At 42.7% G+C, this 18,420-nt stretch overlaps 1 protein-coding gene across 2 annotated transcripts in view; it reads left to right on the top strand.

The window, feature by feature from the left end:
• Positions 1 to 18,420, top strand: part of dip2ba (disco-interacting protein 2 homolog Ba) — a 40,634-nt gene that overhangs the window by 18,785 nt on the left and 3,429 nt on the right. The window contains exons 2-37 of one of the 2 annotated variants that reach the window (XM_010748355.3): positions 1,223 to 1,294; positions 2,525 to 2,680; positions 2,788 to 2,913; positions 3,054 to 3,284; positions 3,383 to 3,511; positions 3,871 to 3,882; positions 4,266 to 4,385; positions 4,613 to 4,810; positions 5,100 to 5,191; positions 6,873 to 6,983; positions 7,310 to 7,433; positions 7,675 to 7,784; positions 8,179 to 8,281; positions 8,551 to 8,615; positions 8,722 to 8,815; positions 8,905 to 9,024; positions 9,145 to 9,259; positions 9,568 to 9,707; positions 9,838 to 9,974; positions 10,451 to 10,531; positions 10,619 to 10,746; positions 10,886 to 11,000; positions 11,229 to 11,430; positions 11,539 to 11,651; positions 13,378 to 13,458; positions 13,610 to 13,733; positions 13,874 to 13,995; positions 14,662 to 14,773; positions 15,133 to 15,242; positions 16,000 to 16,130; positions 16,293 to 16,461; positions 17,095 to 17,265; positions 17,425 to 17,486; positions 17,584 to 17,641; positions 17,763 to 17,837; positions 17,937 to 18,111. In XM_010748355.3, coding sequence (XP_010746657.2) covers positions 1,223 to 1,294; positions 2,525 to 2,680; positions 2,788 to 2,913; positions 3,054 to 3,284; positions 3,383 to 3,511; positions 3,871 to 3,882; positions 4,266 to 4,385; positions 4,613 to 4,810; positions 5,100 to 5,191; positions 6,873 to 6,983; positions 7,310 to 7,433; positions 7,675 to 7,784; positions 8,179 to 8,281; positions 8,551 to 8,615; positions 8,722 to 8,815; positions 8,905 to 9,024; positions 9,145 to 9,259; positions 9,568 to 9,707; positions 9,838 to 9,974; positions 10,451 to 10,531; positions 10,619 to 10,746; positions 10,886 to 11,000; positions 11,229 to 11,430; positions 11,539 to 11,651; positions 13,378 to 13,458; positions 13,610 to 13,733; positions 13,874 to 13,995; positions 14,662 to 14,773; positions 15,133 to 15,242; positions 16,000 to 16,130; positions 16,293 to 16,461; positions 17,095 to 17,265; positions 17,425 to 17,486; positions 17,584 to 17,641; positions 17,763 to 17,837; positions 17,937 to 18,111 — 4,284 coding nt within the window. The remainder of the gene's footprint in view (positions 1 to 1,222; positions 1,295 to 2,524; positions 2,681 to 2,787; positions 2,914 to 3,053; positions 3,285 to 3,382; positions 3,512 to 3,870; positions 3,883 to 4,265; positions 4,386 to 4,612; positions 4,811 to 5,099; positions 5,192 to 6,872; positions 6,984 to 7,309; positions 7,434 to 7,674; positions 7,785 to 8,178; positions 8,282 to 8,550; positions 8,616 to 8,721; positions 8,816 to 8,904; positions 9,025 to 9,144; positions 9,260 to 9,567; positions 9,708 to 9,837; positions 9,975 to 10,450; positions 10,532 to 10,618; positions 10,747 to 10,885; positions 11,001 to 11,228; positions 11,431 to 11,538; positions 11,652 to 13,377; positions 13,459 to 13,609; positions 13,734 to 13,873; positions 13,996 to 14,661; positions 14,774 to 15,132; positions 15,243 to 15,999; positions 16,131 to 16,292; positions 16,462 to 17,094; positions 17,266 to 17,424; positions 17,487 to 17,583; positions 17,642 to 17,762; positions 17,838 to 17,936; positions 18,112 to 18,420) is intronic. The other variant, XM_010748363.3, reaches the window with a different exon arrangement.

Genomic DNA, 18,420 nt, shown 5'->3' with positions numbered 1-18,420 from the left:
ATTCTGTTGTTTTTCCAAGCCAACCGCACACACACCAGTGGATAGTGACCAGAGTGTGAGAAAGTTTAAAGACACAACATGCAGAATTACACATGGGACTCCCCACCCAGTGCCGGCTTATCCAGCCCACCACTCTCCAGTCTCCTGTTGAACTTTGCCCCTCCACCCCACCTCCTCATTTTCTTTCCATTCTCGTTTCATACATGCACCGTTTGTTTTCTCTCGCTCCTGCCCGTGACTCTCACCATGTGTTTATCGCCTCACCCCCTCCACAACCCTCATCTCCCTGTTATCTTTGATTTTCTCCTTTCCCTTCTCCTCTCAGTGGGTGACTTGTTGTCACCGGTTAGAGCGCGGAGGAGGTGTCGGCATTGAGGCTAAGCAGTCATTTGGCACGCTGCACTTGACATAGCATGCAGTGTTATCGCTGGACACAGAGGAAGGGGAATAACCGAGAGAGGGTTTGTAGTGGTGGGATTGTTTGTGTGCAAAAGGGATGTGTGTATGTATAAAAGTAAACTGGATTGGGTGTGTCTTGCAATGCATCAAGCAAGACTGTGTGTTTTGGGGTCCCAGTTAAGAGGACTTTGTCTCGCCTCTGTTGATCTCCAACAAACTTTGGGAGCGGTGGGAGTCCTGCCAGTCCAAGGCCGATTGAGGAAGGGAGGGGTGGGGCTGGGTGTACAGTGGGAAAGGGGGAGAAAGGAGGGAGGAGGAGATAAATTGTTGAGTCCCATGTGAAACTGGCTCACATGGTTTCCTTTTTGCTCTGCTTACTATCCCAACTGTTCCAGATAGCCTTCAATTTCACCATTGTTCTCCCGCCTGGCGGTTATCTGCTAGTTGCCGTAATCATATTTGGGTTTCGTAGCCCAGAGGAGGTTTTTGTGCACTCATCATGTTTGTTCACCGTGGCTAATGTAAGGCCAAACAATGGTGTTATCAAATCGCCTAGTTGTCACTGGACTGAGCTGTCAACATGTGGATTTCTGTAGATTCAGTTTAAAGAGGATTATTATTATTATTATTTTTATTATTATTATGACTCAACCCCTGCAGATGTATTAGTTAAAGCTAGCAGAGGCTGTGTGTGTGTATGTGTGTGTGTGTGTCAGAGGAGTGTTGTGTGCGCTTCATCTGGTTTGTGCGCTCAGTCGGCTGGTGTTTGTGTGGTAATTATGACTAACATAACGGTGTGGTGTCGCTGTCCTCTCTCTCCTAGGTGACATCACGCAGAAGGGCTATGAGAAGAAGAAAGCCAAGCTGCTGGCCTCCTACATCCAACATTTGCCAAGTAAGTCAAACTCTCCTTCTGCTCTTTGTCCTTTTTACTCATTTCACTTCAAAGCCCCACCTCTCGCTCTCGTCCTGTGTTATTTCTGCATCTCTGCAGCTATTCTTTCACTCAGAGATGCTGAAACTTTAATTTTGTGAGAAACTAATGAAGTCACGACTGGAACTTATTAACTCATGGTTCTTCCCGTTCTGTATAGAGGATTAAAACTACTACAGGAGGATGGTTTTAAACATGATTTTTGTTTATCAGATTAATTGACTCAAATTCTCTTTGTCTAAGTTGTCCCAAAGAATTTCTGGCTTTCTGTGGCACTCTAGTGGCCAAAATAAGAATCGCACATATGATAACCAAACCTACAGTCGCATCGAACAACCTCTCTTATAACTGCACCTCTGTAGCAAATCCCCAGAATAACAAAACCACAGAGTACCTCAGAGTTTGTGCCGTTGACTGTAAACTTGTGTACACAATGAGCTTAAAAACCGCTGCGGGTTTACAAGCAGTAGTAGAAGTAGGGAAGTACCAGAGTTTCACTGTATTACTACGAGTTAGTCACCTCTGTCCTCATTTGGTAAGCTGATCTGTTCAGATTTTCTCAGTCAGCTGACTCGCATGAGGGTGTGGTGTTTCCTCAGGAAAAATTGCACCACATTAGCACCGGCATGAAAAAATCCTTCTTGATGCGTCACTGTAAGCTCAAAAATGGAGTACTTACTCACTAGTTTAACCTTGGCCTGTTTCAGCTTGAATACACAGCAAATAAATCCAAATCTCATTTGAATCTTTAATATTTTAATTCAATTCCCCATGGCTGTTTTTGCCATGTTATGGTATTGGGAAGCTTTGACACTACAGAGGACACCTCCTGCTCTCCTGCGCCCTCCTTATCCATCCGAACCATCATCTCCTCAGAGGCTCTGTTGCCCAGGCCCTCTGGGAGGAGAGGACAGTTGACTAAAAATATATTTTCTCTCTAGCCTAGTTTCATGTACTGCGTTAACAGCATAAGTTGCATCAGTAAAATGCATGTCCTTATTTCACTTCACGCTCAGAGGCTCCATAGTGAGGCTAAATTTAGAGAACTTCTGGGAGTATCATATAATATTTATGCCTACATGAAGCTGTAATGGAATTATGTAAAGCAAAAGTGTGCAACTTTCCAAAAGCTCTTGTTTATTTGTCGTTTATTAATGTGTTTTTATTAACTTAACTGCTTCGGTTCTGTAGATGTGGATCTGTCTCTGCCAGATGTGCAGCTCTCCCCGGGCCACAGTGTCGACCCTAGCCCCAGTCCTGAGGCCCCGGGCCCCTCCACATCTTCTGCCGCCAGACACCACCGTGCACACCGTAGTGGAGGGGCCAGGGACGAGCGCTACAGATCAGGTACACAGTCAAATTCATTAAATAAATAGCAGTGAGTCAACTTTTTTAATATATTCTGTCTTCCTCGCTTGTTTGACTCACTCTGTTTACTCTTTCTATTTATGTAGACATCCACACAGAGGCTGTGCAGGCAGCACTGGCCAAACACAAAGAAGAGAAGATGGCACTGCCCATGCCAACCAAGAGACGCTCAGCCTTTGTTCAGTCTCCCATAGATACTTGCACACCTCCAGGTAATGTAGATTTCTTACACTCAGTATGCAGCTGGTCCGTGTAATGTTAATGTGACCTGCTTATCAATCAGAAACTTCTTAAAGGGTGGTAAATATTAAAAAAAACATGTAAATAGTGATGTTTTTTTTCTTTTCATTAGACACATCTTCTGCATCAGAGGATGAGGGCTCGCTGCGCAGAAAGGCAGCTCTCAGTGCAGTGCTCGCCCAGAGCCTGCAGAGCCCTGATTACTGGATCAACCGTTCCGTCCAAAGCTCCTCCACGTCCTCGTCTGCTTCCTCCACCCTCTCCCATGGAGAGCCAAAGACCCAGCCCCAGCTCCAACCCGCTGTTTCCCTGTTGGCGGACGTACTGTCCCACACACGCATAGGTAATACTGATAAATAGCTCCAATATAAACAGATGCATACAGTAACAGTGATGGTTGGTTGTTGTTCTCACTCATGATGCTCGCTTTCTCTTCTCCAGAAAACAGTGTGCCCCCAGATGTGACATCCTCCACTCCCCAGGAGAGAGGGTCCAGGGTTGACCTGCCTCCGGCGGTTAGGGGTATGAGCCGTGGACAGAGCCGCTCCAGCATGCTGGATACAGCTGACGGTACACACACAAACACACACACAATATAACTGGTGTTACAATCACATGTGTATGGGTGTACATTTTTCTAAAACATGGTTACTTTCATCTGGTTGCTGATCTTCTTCAAATTTGGGAGATCAAAAAATCATTTGCATGTTCTAAACACGACAGTTTTCTGTTTTGCATTGACCGTACGCAGCGATGAAGCAGATTGGAGGGAATTCAAATCAATGAACAATCTGCCCATGTTCACCAAGAATCTTCTTCAGAATTATCCTCATTTCTCTGTGTGGTGAACGATGCTAATTACAGATATTTTGTGTTCTTTCTTTTGGGTCCATTAATCCTGTCCCTGTCTTGCCTTTCATTTAAAAAAGGAAAAAGAAAAGGTAATATAAATCGAAACCGGGGAAGGGGAGGGATGCTGAAGAGGTCCAAATCGGCTTGCTTTCCAACCTGGAGTCTGTCCATCTGTTTTATGTTCGTCTTGTGTCATAGGTTTAGACTTAGAGAACCTCCTTTATTTGTCTTCCTAAAGATCCTCCAATCTGTGTCTCCTCAAGTACCAATTTCCCTTTTGAATCTTTCCTGCTGCTGGTTCTGGTCCTGACTTTGTGCTAGTGCCTAGAGGGTTCTGCCTGTGCGAGAGTATGTGATTAAGCAGTAGATTTCTGTCAGAATAGAAATGCATGTGTGGGTGTGTGCGCGCTTGTTCTTTTGGTTGTTTGTTTACATATGTTTGTGACAGTGGCTGTTCTTGGTGTTTGTCCAGGCGTGCCTGTCAACAGCAGGGTGTCCACCAAGATCCAGCAGCTGTTAAACACACTCAAACGGCCGAAGAGACCACCACTCAGCGAATTTTTTGTCGATGACTCTGAGGAGATTGTAGAAGGTGACACACACAGTGTGCATTTGTATCCATGTGTCCAAATATAAGCCTTGACCAGCCACAGAAACTATAATTAAATAAATAATGAACTAAATCTCGACTGATGATAAACTTTCTCATTGTCTTCATTTATTAAACTACCTCTATTTTTTATATATACTTATGAAAAGTGTTGCCTGTGGTGTTATTAGCTTCTTCTAATCATCTACCCCTCCCTTCCTGTCATCTAGTGCCCCAGCCGGACCCCAACACCCCAAAGCCAGAGGGTCGTCAAATCATCCCAGTGAAGGGGGAGCCCCTCGGTGTGGTCAGTAACTGGCCTCCTGCCTTGCAGGCTGCCTTGGCCCGCTGGGGGGCCACCCAGGCCAAGAGCCCTGCCCTCACTGCTCTGGATATCACTGGCAAACCCCTCTACACACTCACATATGGTGAGCAACACTTAAACTGATAGACTGTAGACTATAAAAAGCAAAGGTGTTCGTTCAACTTCTCAGTTCATGAAGTTTAAGTTATTCCACAAAATGTAAATGTGAGATATAATTCTTACATATGAGCTGGCTCAACTGAATAAATAAGTGTTGGCCTGAGCAGAATAACACCTACATAGTGTGGAGCTATAGTGGGTTGTGGAGTTCAAATATCCTGGACCAGTTATACAACGTTACAAATACGTAGACAACAAATAAGACATTCATCATTTGCTTTTCTTTTCCGCAGGCAAACTATGGAGTCGCAGTCTGAAACTGGCCTATACACTTCTGAATAAACTGGGCACCAAGACAGAACCAGTCCTTCAACCTGGAGATCGGGTAAGAGTCTCCCCAGTTTCCTCTTAGTATGTAAAGCAGGGGTGTCAAAGATGCAGCCCTGACGCACCGCTGCGCGGCTCACTAGAACGGGCGCTCATGAAGGCTTGGTTCTTTGAGAGCAGGTAGCGGACACTTGGTTCTTTGAGAGCAGGTAGCGGACACTTTTTTTCAATCTTGACACCCGCGTTGGAAAAATGTCGCTGTCAAAAAAGAGAAAGGTGGACACTGAGTGTCGGATCTTCCAGGAAAAATTTACTAATTTGTATTTTCATATTTTTTTTAGTTCAAACACAAATGATGCCTCTTTCACATCATAATAGCATATACTACGAGCTACAAGAACCAAAAACCCGTTTTGTAAAAGAACAAGCCGTCCTCTGAGCTGGACGCATAACATTGGTCCCTACGAGCAGCCAGCGGCCCGACGGGTGCGCAGGGAGTGTCTGCAAATTTCAGTTCCAAGAGAGACGCTGCAAACAAAAATCAATAACTCCACTGTTATACAGTATTATGACTCCAAAATCACTCCACACATCAACAGTCTCCTCCTTTTTATTGTGAATAATAATCAATAACCTCACTGTTAGCTATACGTTATTATGACTCCGCACATCAACAGTCTCCTCGTGGTGATACTACAACAGCGGTTTTGGAAAAATAGTCTTTTTCATAATTTAATACAATATAACAGTAGAGTTATTGATTAATATATTCAATAAAAAAATCATCAAAATTAAGCAAAACCCGTTTTCTCCAAAACAGCTGTTGTAGTATGACCATGAGGAGACTGTTGATGTGTGGAGTGATTCTGGAGTCTCCATATTGTATTACAGTGGAGTTATTGATTAATATTTGTAATAAAAATTCAGCAAAATTATGAAAACGGGTTTTTGGTTCTTGTAGCTCGTAGTATCTGCTATTACGATGTGAAAGAGGCATCATTTGTGTTTGAACAAAGTTTCGCCTCTTACTTATTGATCCCAGAAGTCCACATCTGTGAATATATTTCCAACTTTTCGAACTGCTAAAGTTATACAATCTTAAACGCCACTACGAGAGTCTGCATAGCGACAAATATGGCAACAAAAGCTAGGAAGAATAATTGTACACATCACATGTGTATGTTTTTTGTTATTATTTTTCAATTTAATTTCACATTATGATCACAAGTTTACACAAGAGTTGAATTTATTAAGGTGTTGACTTTATTCAGCAAGTTGCCATGGGAGTGGCCGTGTTTTCCTGGTTAAACTGGAGGTCTAATTTGGCTTTGATTTCTTACATATTTTGTTTTATTGTTCAAAGCTATATTGCTAAAATAATCCAAGCTCATGCATTCCATGTCATCTGCTTGCTCTGCTATGAGCTCTGCTATAAAATATGCTAAACATTGTTTGAGCTTTTTTGCACATGTTTTGTGAACTATTGTGATGTGTTACTGCACAACTTGAAATTGCACTTACTTTTAAAGCCTCTGGTTGTTACCATTATTTTATTGAAGAAAAATCTTGCATTTTTATCTATATATTTTTTTATATTTTCAAATTTATGCAGTGCTCTGGCCCTCTTGAGCTCATATATAGTAGTATGTGGCCCCTGGACCAAAATGAGTTTGACACCCCTGATGTAAAGCATAAAAGCAACACAACACAGAAAATAACTTTTTTTTAATGTTTCGTAGGTGGCGCTGGTGTATCCTAACAGTGACCCCGGCATGTTCTGGGTGGCTTTCTATGGCTGCCTCTTAGCTGAGGTCATCCCTGTACCCATTGAGGTACCACTGTCACGACAGGTAACGACCATTGTCGAGTGATTTCTTCTGTGGCAGTCGCTGAAAAATACAAAATCAGATGTAAATCATGCATGGACTGAAGCAAACATTTGGTAGTTCAGTCAGGTTGTAGCTGGATCTGCAACTAGATCAATTGTAATTGTTAATCACTAGCTAAGACATTTAATCCACTGTGTACTGTGTGTGGTATAAACTATATATAATGCCTCATATGGTCATATAAAAAATATGGATTTATTGTGACCAACATATTGACAGCTGGTGTGAAGGTGTGGTTGTTGGTCGTTGTGTGTCAGAAGTCTCTTGACCTTTGTCTCTCTCCATAGGATGCAGGCAGCCAGCAGATTGGCTTCCTATTGGGCAGCTGTGGTGTTAGTCTGGCGCTCACCAGCGAGGTGTGTCTCAAAGGGCTGCCCAAGACACCAAACGGAGAGATCATCCAGTTCAAAGGTCAGTTATCCCAAATGCTGCTTGCTCAGCAGTCATCTCTGTCCCAGTCTCTTTGGGAGCGATTAGATGGACTCATTAAATTAGGGCTACACTGTGGTCACTTTGTATTGGCTTGGAACCTGGAGGTCACAAGGTGACCCTTGTGGCTCCAAATTACTATACCTAAACATGTTTCTTTTTGTTTTGTGTCAGCTAAAATATTTCTGTATGTTTCTTTGTGGTGTGTGATTTTGTTTACCAGGGTGGCCAAGAATGAAATGGGTGGTGACAGACACAAAGTACCTGACCAAACCATCCAAAGACTGGCAGCCTCACATCCCCACCGCCAACACAGACACAGCCTACATCGAGGTACGCTTCTTAACATAAACATAAATTCACACAAATTTTAATTAGTTTCATTGATGCTAAATTAATCACAGAACGGTGTAGCTCTTTGGAAAGTCAATTAAAAGTAATTTTTTTAGTGACTTTATAAACCATAAAACATATATGTTTATAATTTGACATGTGTCACGCTTATTCTCTAAATTACTCTACATGTTTAAAATCTCCATAGTATGAGTTATTGTAAATATTTTATGCATTGTAAAGAGACTTTTACTTTTTAAATCTAACTCTCCTATAAGTATCATACATGCACTTTACATACAGAATGTATTTATGATAATTATTATTGTTTATTTCCAAGTAGCTTGTGCTTTCATTTAACTTTGTCGATTTTTATGTGTCTCTTTCCCCAAAGTACAAAGCCAGTAAGGAGGGGACGGTGATGGGAGTTGCTGTGTCCAAGATCTCCATGCTGACACACTGTCAAGCCCTGACACAGGCTTGTAACTACTGTGAAGGTGCCTTATGTAACTTATACCTATCGTATGCCATGTATAATATGTATAATATATTTTAGCTTTACTAACTAAGCACCGAGAATAATTTTCAACAGTGCACAGCTCTTGAGCTCATTTATTTTCATTCCCTCCTGCTCAAAGATCTTTAGAGACAATTTACACTCCAATAGAGCACAAAATAACATTTTGGTGGTACCTAAATTATCTTTTGCACAGTTTGCTGTTGACAGCACACATCTTCACTTGTGTTTTTGTGTTTTCTGTTTTAGGGGAGACGCTTGTAAATGTGTTGGACTGCAAGAAGGATATGGGCTTGTGGCATGGCGTCTTAACGGTGAGATTGAATGCAATAATTTGTACTGTACATTCAGACTAGTGTGCTTTTGAAACTTTGGTTTGTAACACAGTTTGACGTTGATAATATGTGTATTTTCTTCCAGAGTGTCATGAACAGAATCCACACCATCACAGTGCCATACGCTGTCATGAAAGCATGTCCCATGTCCTGGGTGCAGAGGGTGCACATTCACAAAGGTATGACCAACATTACTTTCATATTCCATATTTGTAGTAAATATATATTGCATCATACACTGTGTAACATTCCTGTTACCCTCTGATAGCACGCGTGGCCTTGGTGAAGTGCCGTGACCTCCACTGGGCCATGATGGCCCACAAGGACCAGAGAGACACCAATCTGTCCTCCATACGTATGCTTATTGTGGCTGATGGCGCAAACCCATGTGAGTCACTTCTCCCGCACAAGCACGTTCTCTTTGCAATGAGGAACTACTATACAAAGACATGTTTTTGACTGTTCCTACATCGTTTTGGTAACATTTTTAATCTGCGTTTGTTCTCAGGGTCTGTGTCGTCATGTGATGCCTTCCTGAATGTGTTCCAGTCTCATGGTCTGAAGCCTGAGGTGATCTGTCCATGTGCCACCTCTCCTGAGGCTCTGACCGTGGCAATACGCAGGTATCACATCTGCATTCTCACATGCAAGTGCAGTTTTGTCTGCAAACAACAAGAGTAGTGACCTTGTCACTTGTCATAACTATTCATAACATCACACTTTACATAGTTCAAGTTAAAAATGATGACAGGGTTCTACTTTATGAGTCAACACAAAAATAAACCAAACTTGTGATACTTTTTTTTCTTCTTCTGTTGAAACAACTGCATGTTGAAACTGAGAAACTTGCATCAGCAGACCACAACAATGTGTTACCTCTCTGCTGCCTTCCTGTCTAACACATTCACTTCTCTTTCTGCCTTCTCCGCAGGCCTGGTGCAAGAGGAGCTCCACTACCCGCCAGGGCCATCCTGTCCATGGGTGGGCTGAGCCACGGGGTGATTAGGGTGAACACAGAGGACAAAAACTCTGCTCTCACTGTTCAGGATGTGGGCCACATCATGCCGGGAGGTTAGCAGTTGGCTTTAATTGGCCCTTTTAGACTTTTACTGTAAAATATTACTTTCAATTAGGGCATCAGCATTCAGGCATGTAAACATACATGATGTTAACTGTTTTTTTGTGTGTGTGTGTGTTTCAGCTTTGATGTGCATTGTTAAACCTGATGGGTCTCCTCAGCTGTGCAAGACAGATGAAATAGGAGAGATTGTGATCAACTCTCGGGCTGGAGGTACCATGTACTACGGCCTGCCTGGTGTCACCAAGAACACATTTGAGGTCTGTCAAAGCTTAAAAGACATGTATGACAACTATATGAATCATTTTGATTTGCTCATTCTGTTCGTGATACTGGTTCCCATCATGGGGGTGGTCTATACCCTATACATTTTATTAACTTCATTTGGTCGCAACTCTACCTAAAAAGACACGTTAAGTCTTGAGAATGAACTTTCTTGTAACATGCCCAGTTCTTTCTTGTTGAGAACATATGCTGTGATCAGGTCCAGTCGCCCTCAGCCCTGCACATGATAAGCAGGTTTAGAAAATGGATGGGTTGGACAGAAGCACAGATTCAAATGATCCACTAGATGGAGCCACAGTCATCGTATCAATTGATAACAGGCCTCATTAGAACCTGTTCCCTGTTTGTCCCTATTCAAATACACCATCTCTAAACTAAACTTTCAACTGCAGTATCAAAACTGTTCTATATGTGTTCGAGTCCAGTCTTTGATTTCTCTGACAATCTGTAGGTGATCCCCGTCAACCAAGCCGGAGCACCCATAGGAGAAATTCCCTTCAGTCGGACCGGTCTGCTTGGATTTGTAGGACCGGTAAGGCACTTTCTGAAATTTGACTAAAGAAATGAAGGTGGAGAGACTTTTTTTTCCCCTTGCTGAGTGAAACTATCTGCTCCACAGGGAAGTCTGGTGTTTGTTGTGGGGAAGATCGAGGGCCTGCTGATGGTGAGTGGGCGACGCCACAACGCCGACGACCTGGTGGCCACCGCGCTAGCAGTAGAGCCTGTCAAAACAGTTTACAGGGGGAGGTAAGACACTGACTGCTTGTAACAGGATGTATAGATGCACAGGTGACACAAAAGAAGATCATTTCAGCAGTACGTGTACCCTTTGACACCTTGCAGTCTCTTCCTGTGAGTGCTCATTTCTCTGATGTCATTCATGCAGGATCGCCGTGTTCTCTGTGACGGTGTTTTATGACGAGAGGATAGTGATTGTGGCAGAGCAGAGGCCTGACGCCAGTGAGGAGGACAGCTTCCAGTGGATGAGTCGAGTGCTGCAGGTAATTCACATACATAGTGTGAATATTCAATATCTATTCTTATTTTTTATGATGGTATTTACTCTTGACAGATTCTTCCATTTATGTCTTTAGCATGTGCCTTTCAAAATAAGAGTTTCAATGACTCAACTACGCTCAACAGCCTTTACTCGTGACGACATTTTATGATCTACTGTGTTCATTCTACATTGATTAAACGCCGTCACGTGATGCCCGTTTTCTTCTCAGGCCATAGACAGTATCCACCAGGTCGGTCTGTACTGTCTCGCACTCGTCCCAGCCAACACCCTCCCAAAGACGCCCCTTGGAGGCATACACATCTGTGAAACCAAGCAGAACTTTCTGGAGGGAAACCTGCACCCCTGTAACATCCTCATGTGCCCACACACCTGTGTTACCAACCTACCCAAGCCACGCCAGAAACAGCCAGGTACACCACCTCTCCACAGCAGAGGAGGAAATTGTTGAAATATTATATGTTATCATTTGATTTGTGCCGCTGGTGTCATCGCTCTGATTTGTCTTTTGAATTGTTCAGTGGATGTCGGTCCAGCTTCTATGCTGGTCGGCAACTTGGTGGCAGGGAAACGCATCGCCCAGGCTACAGGCAGAGAGCTGGGTGTGGTGGAGGACCAGGATCTGATCCGAAAGGTACCGTTTGCCACACAGACCCTGAACCACACACTGACCAGACTCACCCTACTGTGAATTTACTGTGAATTGTTACTGTATATCTAAAGTTGATAAAACAATCTATACATAACTCTGACATAAACACATTAAAGCTAGTCGATTAATAATCTTTGTTTTTTAGACTGTTAATCTGATAAAACAGTACATTTGACATTAACTCAGGATCTAGAAAATTGTAATATCTTATTTTTATAATTGGCTAATGAATAGATTATGAAATTAATCTTTAGTTTCCACCTTACTGTATATTTAAGTTAAACTGGAAATGCTCTGAATATGTTTACCAAGTTGCAGATGATCCTGTAACAGTCAGTGCCAAACTGATGTCTTATCCTGAATCTCTTGTCGTTGTTCTGCCTTTACTTTGGGTTGGGCTTTAGCTCTGTATGTGGCCCACCATGATGGTAAGGCTCTAGCCGGGCCCCCCCACCCACCCCGTCTTTGCTTCTGCTGCTTCTGTCGGTCAGGTGTGCTTTTGCAGCCGTGATACCCTGATGGCCACCAGCAACAGCTTTGGCCCGACACACAGAGATTAGATTGGCTCCTTGGCCAGCAGGGGTCCACACACTTAAACTAATATACAGTAATACATTTAAACTGAAGTTAAGTGCCGTTCTCCATTTGTCAGCGTCCTGTAACAGACTCTCTCTGCCAAGTTGGCCAGCAGCTTACTAGTGTCGCCAAATCAAAAGCTCAGCAATCAGTTAAATTAAGTCTTCTACTCTAAGTAAATTTAAGTTTCTTGTCTTTTTTACTTTTAAATAGATGAAGATTTTTCTCATGTGAACATAACAGACAATGATGTAATAAACTCCAAAATTAAAAGCATTACTTAGGTCCATTTTCGTGTGCACCTCTGCTCGCTGTGTTCACTGTGATGCTCCCATGTGTAGCATGGCTTGATGAGTGGTCAGGGCAGCCGGTCTGCATGATGTGACTCCTGATTCGTTGTTGAGAGCACGACCTGTTGTCTGACTGAGAGAGAGAGAGAGAGAGAGAGAGAGAGTGGCACAAAGGTTAACTCCGGCCAGTGATTTTTTTATTTTTATTTTTTTTTAAATATGGTCAGCAATGTGACGCTGCTGTATATTATATTTGTTTGTCCAGAGATTGTCATGGTATTAACTTTATTTTGTTGTTACTTTATGTGTGGCCTAATGTTCACCTGGTTTCTGCCTTTTTAAAGGATATCTTTGTTTCTCCGTCTTGTCTTTTTCAGTCCTGTGTACTGGTCCGTTTCTCCACTCATTGACACTACTAATCAAGAGGATAATAATGCATTTTTAAAAATCTTTTTAAAATTATCATGACCCTTAGTTTGAAAGGTCCATAGCTTAGTGTTGACAGTGACTCCAATTTGCCTCCCACCAGGTGCAGATGGTCCCAGCATGACCCTGCACAAAACAAAATCTCTGGACCTTCCTATACTTCTGTTGTGTGTATGCAGTCTGTTTGATGAACAAATATATATGTTATCGTTGAGAGGAACATTAATTTATGGTTGTTGGTTGGATGATAAACGAAGTGCGACTATGTTTGACTGTTCTTAGGCTAGCTTTTATGTGTTGATCATCTTAAATGGATTATTGTTTGTCACACAGCTTAGTGTTTTCTTTTTATTCTGCGATATACGCACTCAGTCAGTCCACCATTAACGTTTGTGATGACACGCTCTCTTTACCAGCACCAGTTCTTGTCTGAAGCTCTGCAGTGGAGAGCTCAAACCGACCCAGACCATGTCCTATATGTGCTGCTCAATGCCAAGGTAGGTTTAACACACACACACGCTTGCCCAATAAATGTGAGGTATCAGCTCATATTAAGAACTATCTTTCGTCTCCCTTTGGTTACGGTACGAATGGTGATCCATTTTGTTGGGTGTGAGTTCAGCTGTACTTCCTCTTGTCTTGCTGTAGGGGGTGGCAGTGTGCACAGCTACTTGTGCTCAGCTGCACAAGAGAGCAGAGAAAATCACAGCTACCCTCATGGAGAGAGGAGGCCTCAACACAGGAGACAATGTGGTGCTACTTTATCCCCCAGGTAAACACACACACACACACACACACACACACACACACACATCCTCTTCATTGTAGACATCTATCTATTCTGTGTTTTTTTTTTTACATACAGTAGAAAAAATGTTTAATGAGGTCCCTGTCTGTCTGTTATTTCTACAGGTATTGACCTGATAGCTGCCTTCTATGGCTGCCTCTATGCGGGGGTCATCCCTGTGACAGTGAGGCCGCCACACCCACAAAACCTGGCTGCTACTCTCCCCACTGTCCGCATGATCATCGACGTGAGTGCACACCACTGAGACTGCGTTGTGACAATCAAAACTGTTTTCTTCTGATTAATGGTGGCTCTGTTACATACATCTGAGTTTTTTTAATCGAGCATTACCAAAACATAATTTATCATGTTCTTATTATTGTACAGTTATTCAAGTATAACAAGTAGTACAGAGGCTATCTTTGCATTTAGACCACATGTTTACCAATGCAGACAGAACATTTTTACTTTCACTTCACACCTCTAAGCATATTTTAGTTTTTACTGAAGCCGGAGAAGTTTGTTACCAAACATGATAACATAGCTTCAATTTGTCAATATTTGATCATGTCCAAGCGTAAAATATGTCTCATACTCATCAAAAGGAATTTGAGCCTTATTGTTGCTTTTTACGCACAACCTGTTATAATTACTGCCATGCCCTAAAGCAAGGTGCTAAATCCCACCCAGATTCAGTGAAGTAGTTCTTCTGTTGACCCCTATAACTGATTTCACTGGAGGGCAGCAAATACATTTGAATTTCCCCCTTGGGGATCAATAAAGTATAGAAGTAATTAAATGCATTTTTTTTTAGTAACACCTAAAATGGAGAATTTTTACCTTATGTTGCTGTTAAAGCATGGCAGTTTGTGTCCTTTAATGAACTTGTTTGTATGTTTGTTGGGTGTTGCAGGTGAGCAAAGCAGCCTGCATCCTCACCACTCAGCCTCTCATGAGGATCCTCAGGTCCAGGGAGGCTGCTGCCAGTGTCAACATCAAGACGTGGCCCACCATCATCGATACAGGTTAGCAGCATTACCACTGTCTTCTGGCATTGGGTTGCTTTACTGCCTTGAAATTTGAGACTGGCAAAAATGTGTTCCCCTTCTGGCCACAAGGTGTCCTGTTTGTCTTAGTCTAACATTGAACACGAGCTGCTCTCTGGAGACCATTTCTTAAAGTAATAGTACACAGTGGTTCTGCTTTTTATGTAGGAGTTGAAAATAAATGTATAGCAGTGAAATGACACATTTACATCTTCCCACTCAACAAAAACACCAAACTATTAGCTGGTTGCATTCCTAATAGCAAACAACAGTAAGACAGTGAAAGTGTGTGATTTATTTTGTTCAGTAAAAAAATAACCACTTCCATCTTCTCCCAGATGATCTTCCCAGAAAGCGGCCACCGCACATTTATAAGCCCCCTACGGCTGAGATGCTGGCCTACCTGGACTTCAGTGTGTCCACCACAGGCATGTTGACTGGAGTCAAGGTAAATAATTAGATACTTTATCCAAAGGGACATATTGTCCCCCCTGCTGAAAAACGTATTATGTTACTGTGCAGGAGGATACACATGCACGTAAATTTTTGTTTAAGATGTGCGTACATATGAGCATGATTTTACTGAAATCATGTGGGAGGGCAGGACTTTACTTTTTCTGAGAAAAGGAGACAAGAGACTATGACGTCACCCCATCAATCAATACAATTTGCAACAAAGGATTTATCTGAAATTAGTTGGGTTTAATACATTAGTTTGGACGTCATGAGATGCTGCTTTACGTGGACACAGTTAGGAAGTCATCTAGGAGACCTTCTTGTTTACTGGCTTTGCTCTTATTAACATCTGGGATGTTGGGGGACAATTTGCAGTTTACAGAAGTGTGATGTGAAAACTTGAATAGTCTTTTCAGGGATTTACAGAAGTGTGATGTGAAAACTTGAATAGTCTTTTCAGGGAAGACGATGATTTTTCAATGAGGGCTAAGGAGTAAATGGAACTTTAAATATTTTAATTTATCTTTATTTTTTTTGAAAAAAACAAACAAACAAAAAAAACCCACATCATTATTTTATTATAAGTAGTAGTCCAAAGCAGAGTACATTTATCTTCAAAACGTGTTTGCAGGGTGAGGGTCAAGGTAAATGCTCAAAACAAGTTATGTTTATTGTTTAATTAAAGGTGGGGAAAGTAGGTTTGATGACAGTTTACAGCATTTTTTAAGAGTTTGTCTGTTTCTCGTCAGATGTCTCATGCTGCAGTCAGTACTCTGTGCCGCTCCATTAAGCTGCAGTGTGAGCTCTACTCCTCACGCCAAATAGCCATCTGCCTGGACCCGTACTGTGGCCTGGGCTTTGTCCTGTGGTGCCTCTCCAGGTAACCCCCTCTCCTCCCCCTCCCCCTCCCCACTCCCCCCCCCCCCCCCCCACCCCCCCCCCCCCCCACACACACACACACACACAGAGTGAATATAATATTTCATACAACATCCTGTAAATGTAGTATTGTTGCTGTAACAAGTGTGTTTTTTGGGTCCAGTGTTTACTCAGGTCACCAGTCCATCCTTATCCCTCCTCTGGAGCTGGAAGGCTCGCTGCCTGTGTGGCTGAGCACGCTCAGTCAGTACAAAATCAGAGACACATTCTGCTCCTACTCTGTCATGGAGCTCTGCACCAAAGGCCTGGGCACCCAGACGGAGATGCTGAAGGTCAGAATCACACCCAAACACACCCAAAATAAGTCTGCCACATGTGAAATGATCAGTTTCAGTAACGGTATCACAGTGAAAAAATGGTTGCAAAGGAATCTTATCTGCTGTGAAGTAAACTAATAAACATTCAGCATTTAAGTGATTGCTTTTATTAATTTTGGGGCACTTCATTAGTAAGGTGATAGTAGAGAGATGACAGGATAAGGGGAGAGACTGATAGAGAACCAAAGCAACCAAAGTCTGTAGGCTGATTAGATTCCCCCTAACCCCTTTGACCACCAGGGTGCTCCAATTATTGTCAGCAAATACAGTAAATAACCAAGAATCCATGTTAAATGTAGTCACTCAACAGAATGAAACATGTTTTTACACACCTGTATGTAATGGAAATCAAAAAAAGGTCACCTGACACATAGATTACACACAGAGAAAATGCCTTGTAAGTGTTAACAGCATGAGGAAGTTCATCTAAAGTCATAAATCTGGTTCTTGAGATTATTTTGTATTTCAAAGCACTTTGGATAAAATGCAGAAGTTCATGTCTGTGTCAAGCTTAGTCTACACTGAAATGTTAAACGTGTGAATAACCTTTACGTGTGTATGTGTGTGTTTGTGTCCGTGTCCGTCTAGGCGCGAGGTCTGAATCTGTCGTGCGTGCGGAGCTGTGTGGTGATAGCAGAGGAGCGTCCTCGCCTCGCCCTCACGCAGTCCTTCTCCAAGCTCTTCAAAGATCTCGGCCTGTCACCGCGTGCCGTCAGCACCGCCTTTGGCTCCAGGGTCAACCTGGCCATCTGCCTGCAGGTTTGTTTCACACGTGGCTCACTCTGCACTTTACTGCACACACCGACCACGTGCATTTTTCTTTATTCTACTCTACAGAAATGTGTTTTCATCTCAAGCTTACATATTACTAAATGATAATAACCTCTTGATGGTCTTTCTTTTCTTCTCTGTCCTCAGGGCACTTCTGGACCAGACCCCTCCACCGTCTATGTTGACATGAAGTCTCTGCGCCACGACAGGTAAGACCGGAAACTCATTATCTGAATAGAGAACAAATAATTCTGCATCGGTCAGCTTGAACCGAATGATTGACGTCTTTTTGTGTGTTTCTCTCAGGGTGAGGCTGGTTGAACGAGGAGCGCCACAGAGTCTTCCCCTCATGGAGTCAGGCACTGTAAGTATTGATTATTGACTAAAAAGACTTGTGGGTCTGATGCACATGCAGACCCAGAGAGGCAATAGAAGTGGTTGTACTATCCATAAAGCTAAACTCTCTTTGTATGTTCTCCTTTAAGATCCTTCCAGGAGTGAGGGTCATCATAGTTAACCCGGAGACCAGAGGCCCACTGGGAGATTCACATCTTGGGGAGGTGGGTTTTGAGTATTTGGTGGTTTCACGTACACGGATGCAAAAAAAAAAGCAAAGGGGAGCACTAAGTGATGATGCTTTTTCTTTTGTCTTTGTGAAGATCTGGGTGAGCAGCTCTCACAGCGCCAGTGGCTACTACACCATCTATGGGGAGGAGAGCCTGCAGGCTGATCATTTCAACACCAGACTCAGCTTTGGGGAGCCCCACACTCTGTGGGCCAGGACAGGTTACCTGGGCTTCATCAAGAGGACTGAGCTACTGGATGCAAGCGGAGGTGAGAGGCCGTTTGAAAAAAAAAGTCTAGTTCATGCAGTTCATGCCTGCCTTTTGGCACTTCCAACCACTCATGGCACTTTTACACTACATATCTCATTTACCCATTCACACATATGTTCATACAGCACCTTACTCTGTTTCATAGAGGGAGAAGTGATTTGTGAAAAAATCTATTGGAAAATTATACATGAATAAAATAATCTGACACCAAATGTCTGTTTTGGATAAAGTGAATGAAATATTTAACAAAATTCACTGTTGTTACAAAGTAGTTCTGTTATGATATTAAAGGAATACGTAGCACAGC

The sequence above is a fragment of the Larimichthys crocea genome, chromosome XV (assembly GCF_000972845.2).
Source record: "Larimichthys crocea isolate SSNF chromosome XV, L_crocea_2.0, whole genome shotgun sequence".
Lineage (NCBI taxonomy): Eukaryota > Metazoa > Chordata > Actinopteri > Sciaenidae > Larimichthys > Larimichthys crocea.
This window is presented reverse-complemented; position numbering and strand designations above follow the sequence as displayed.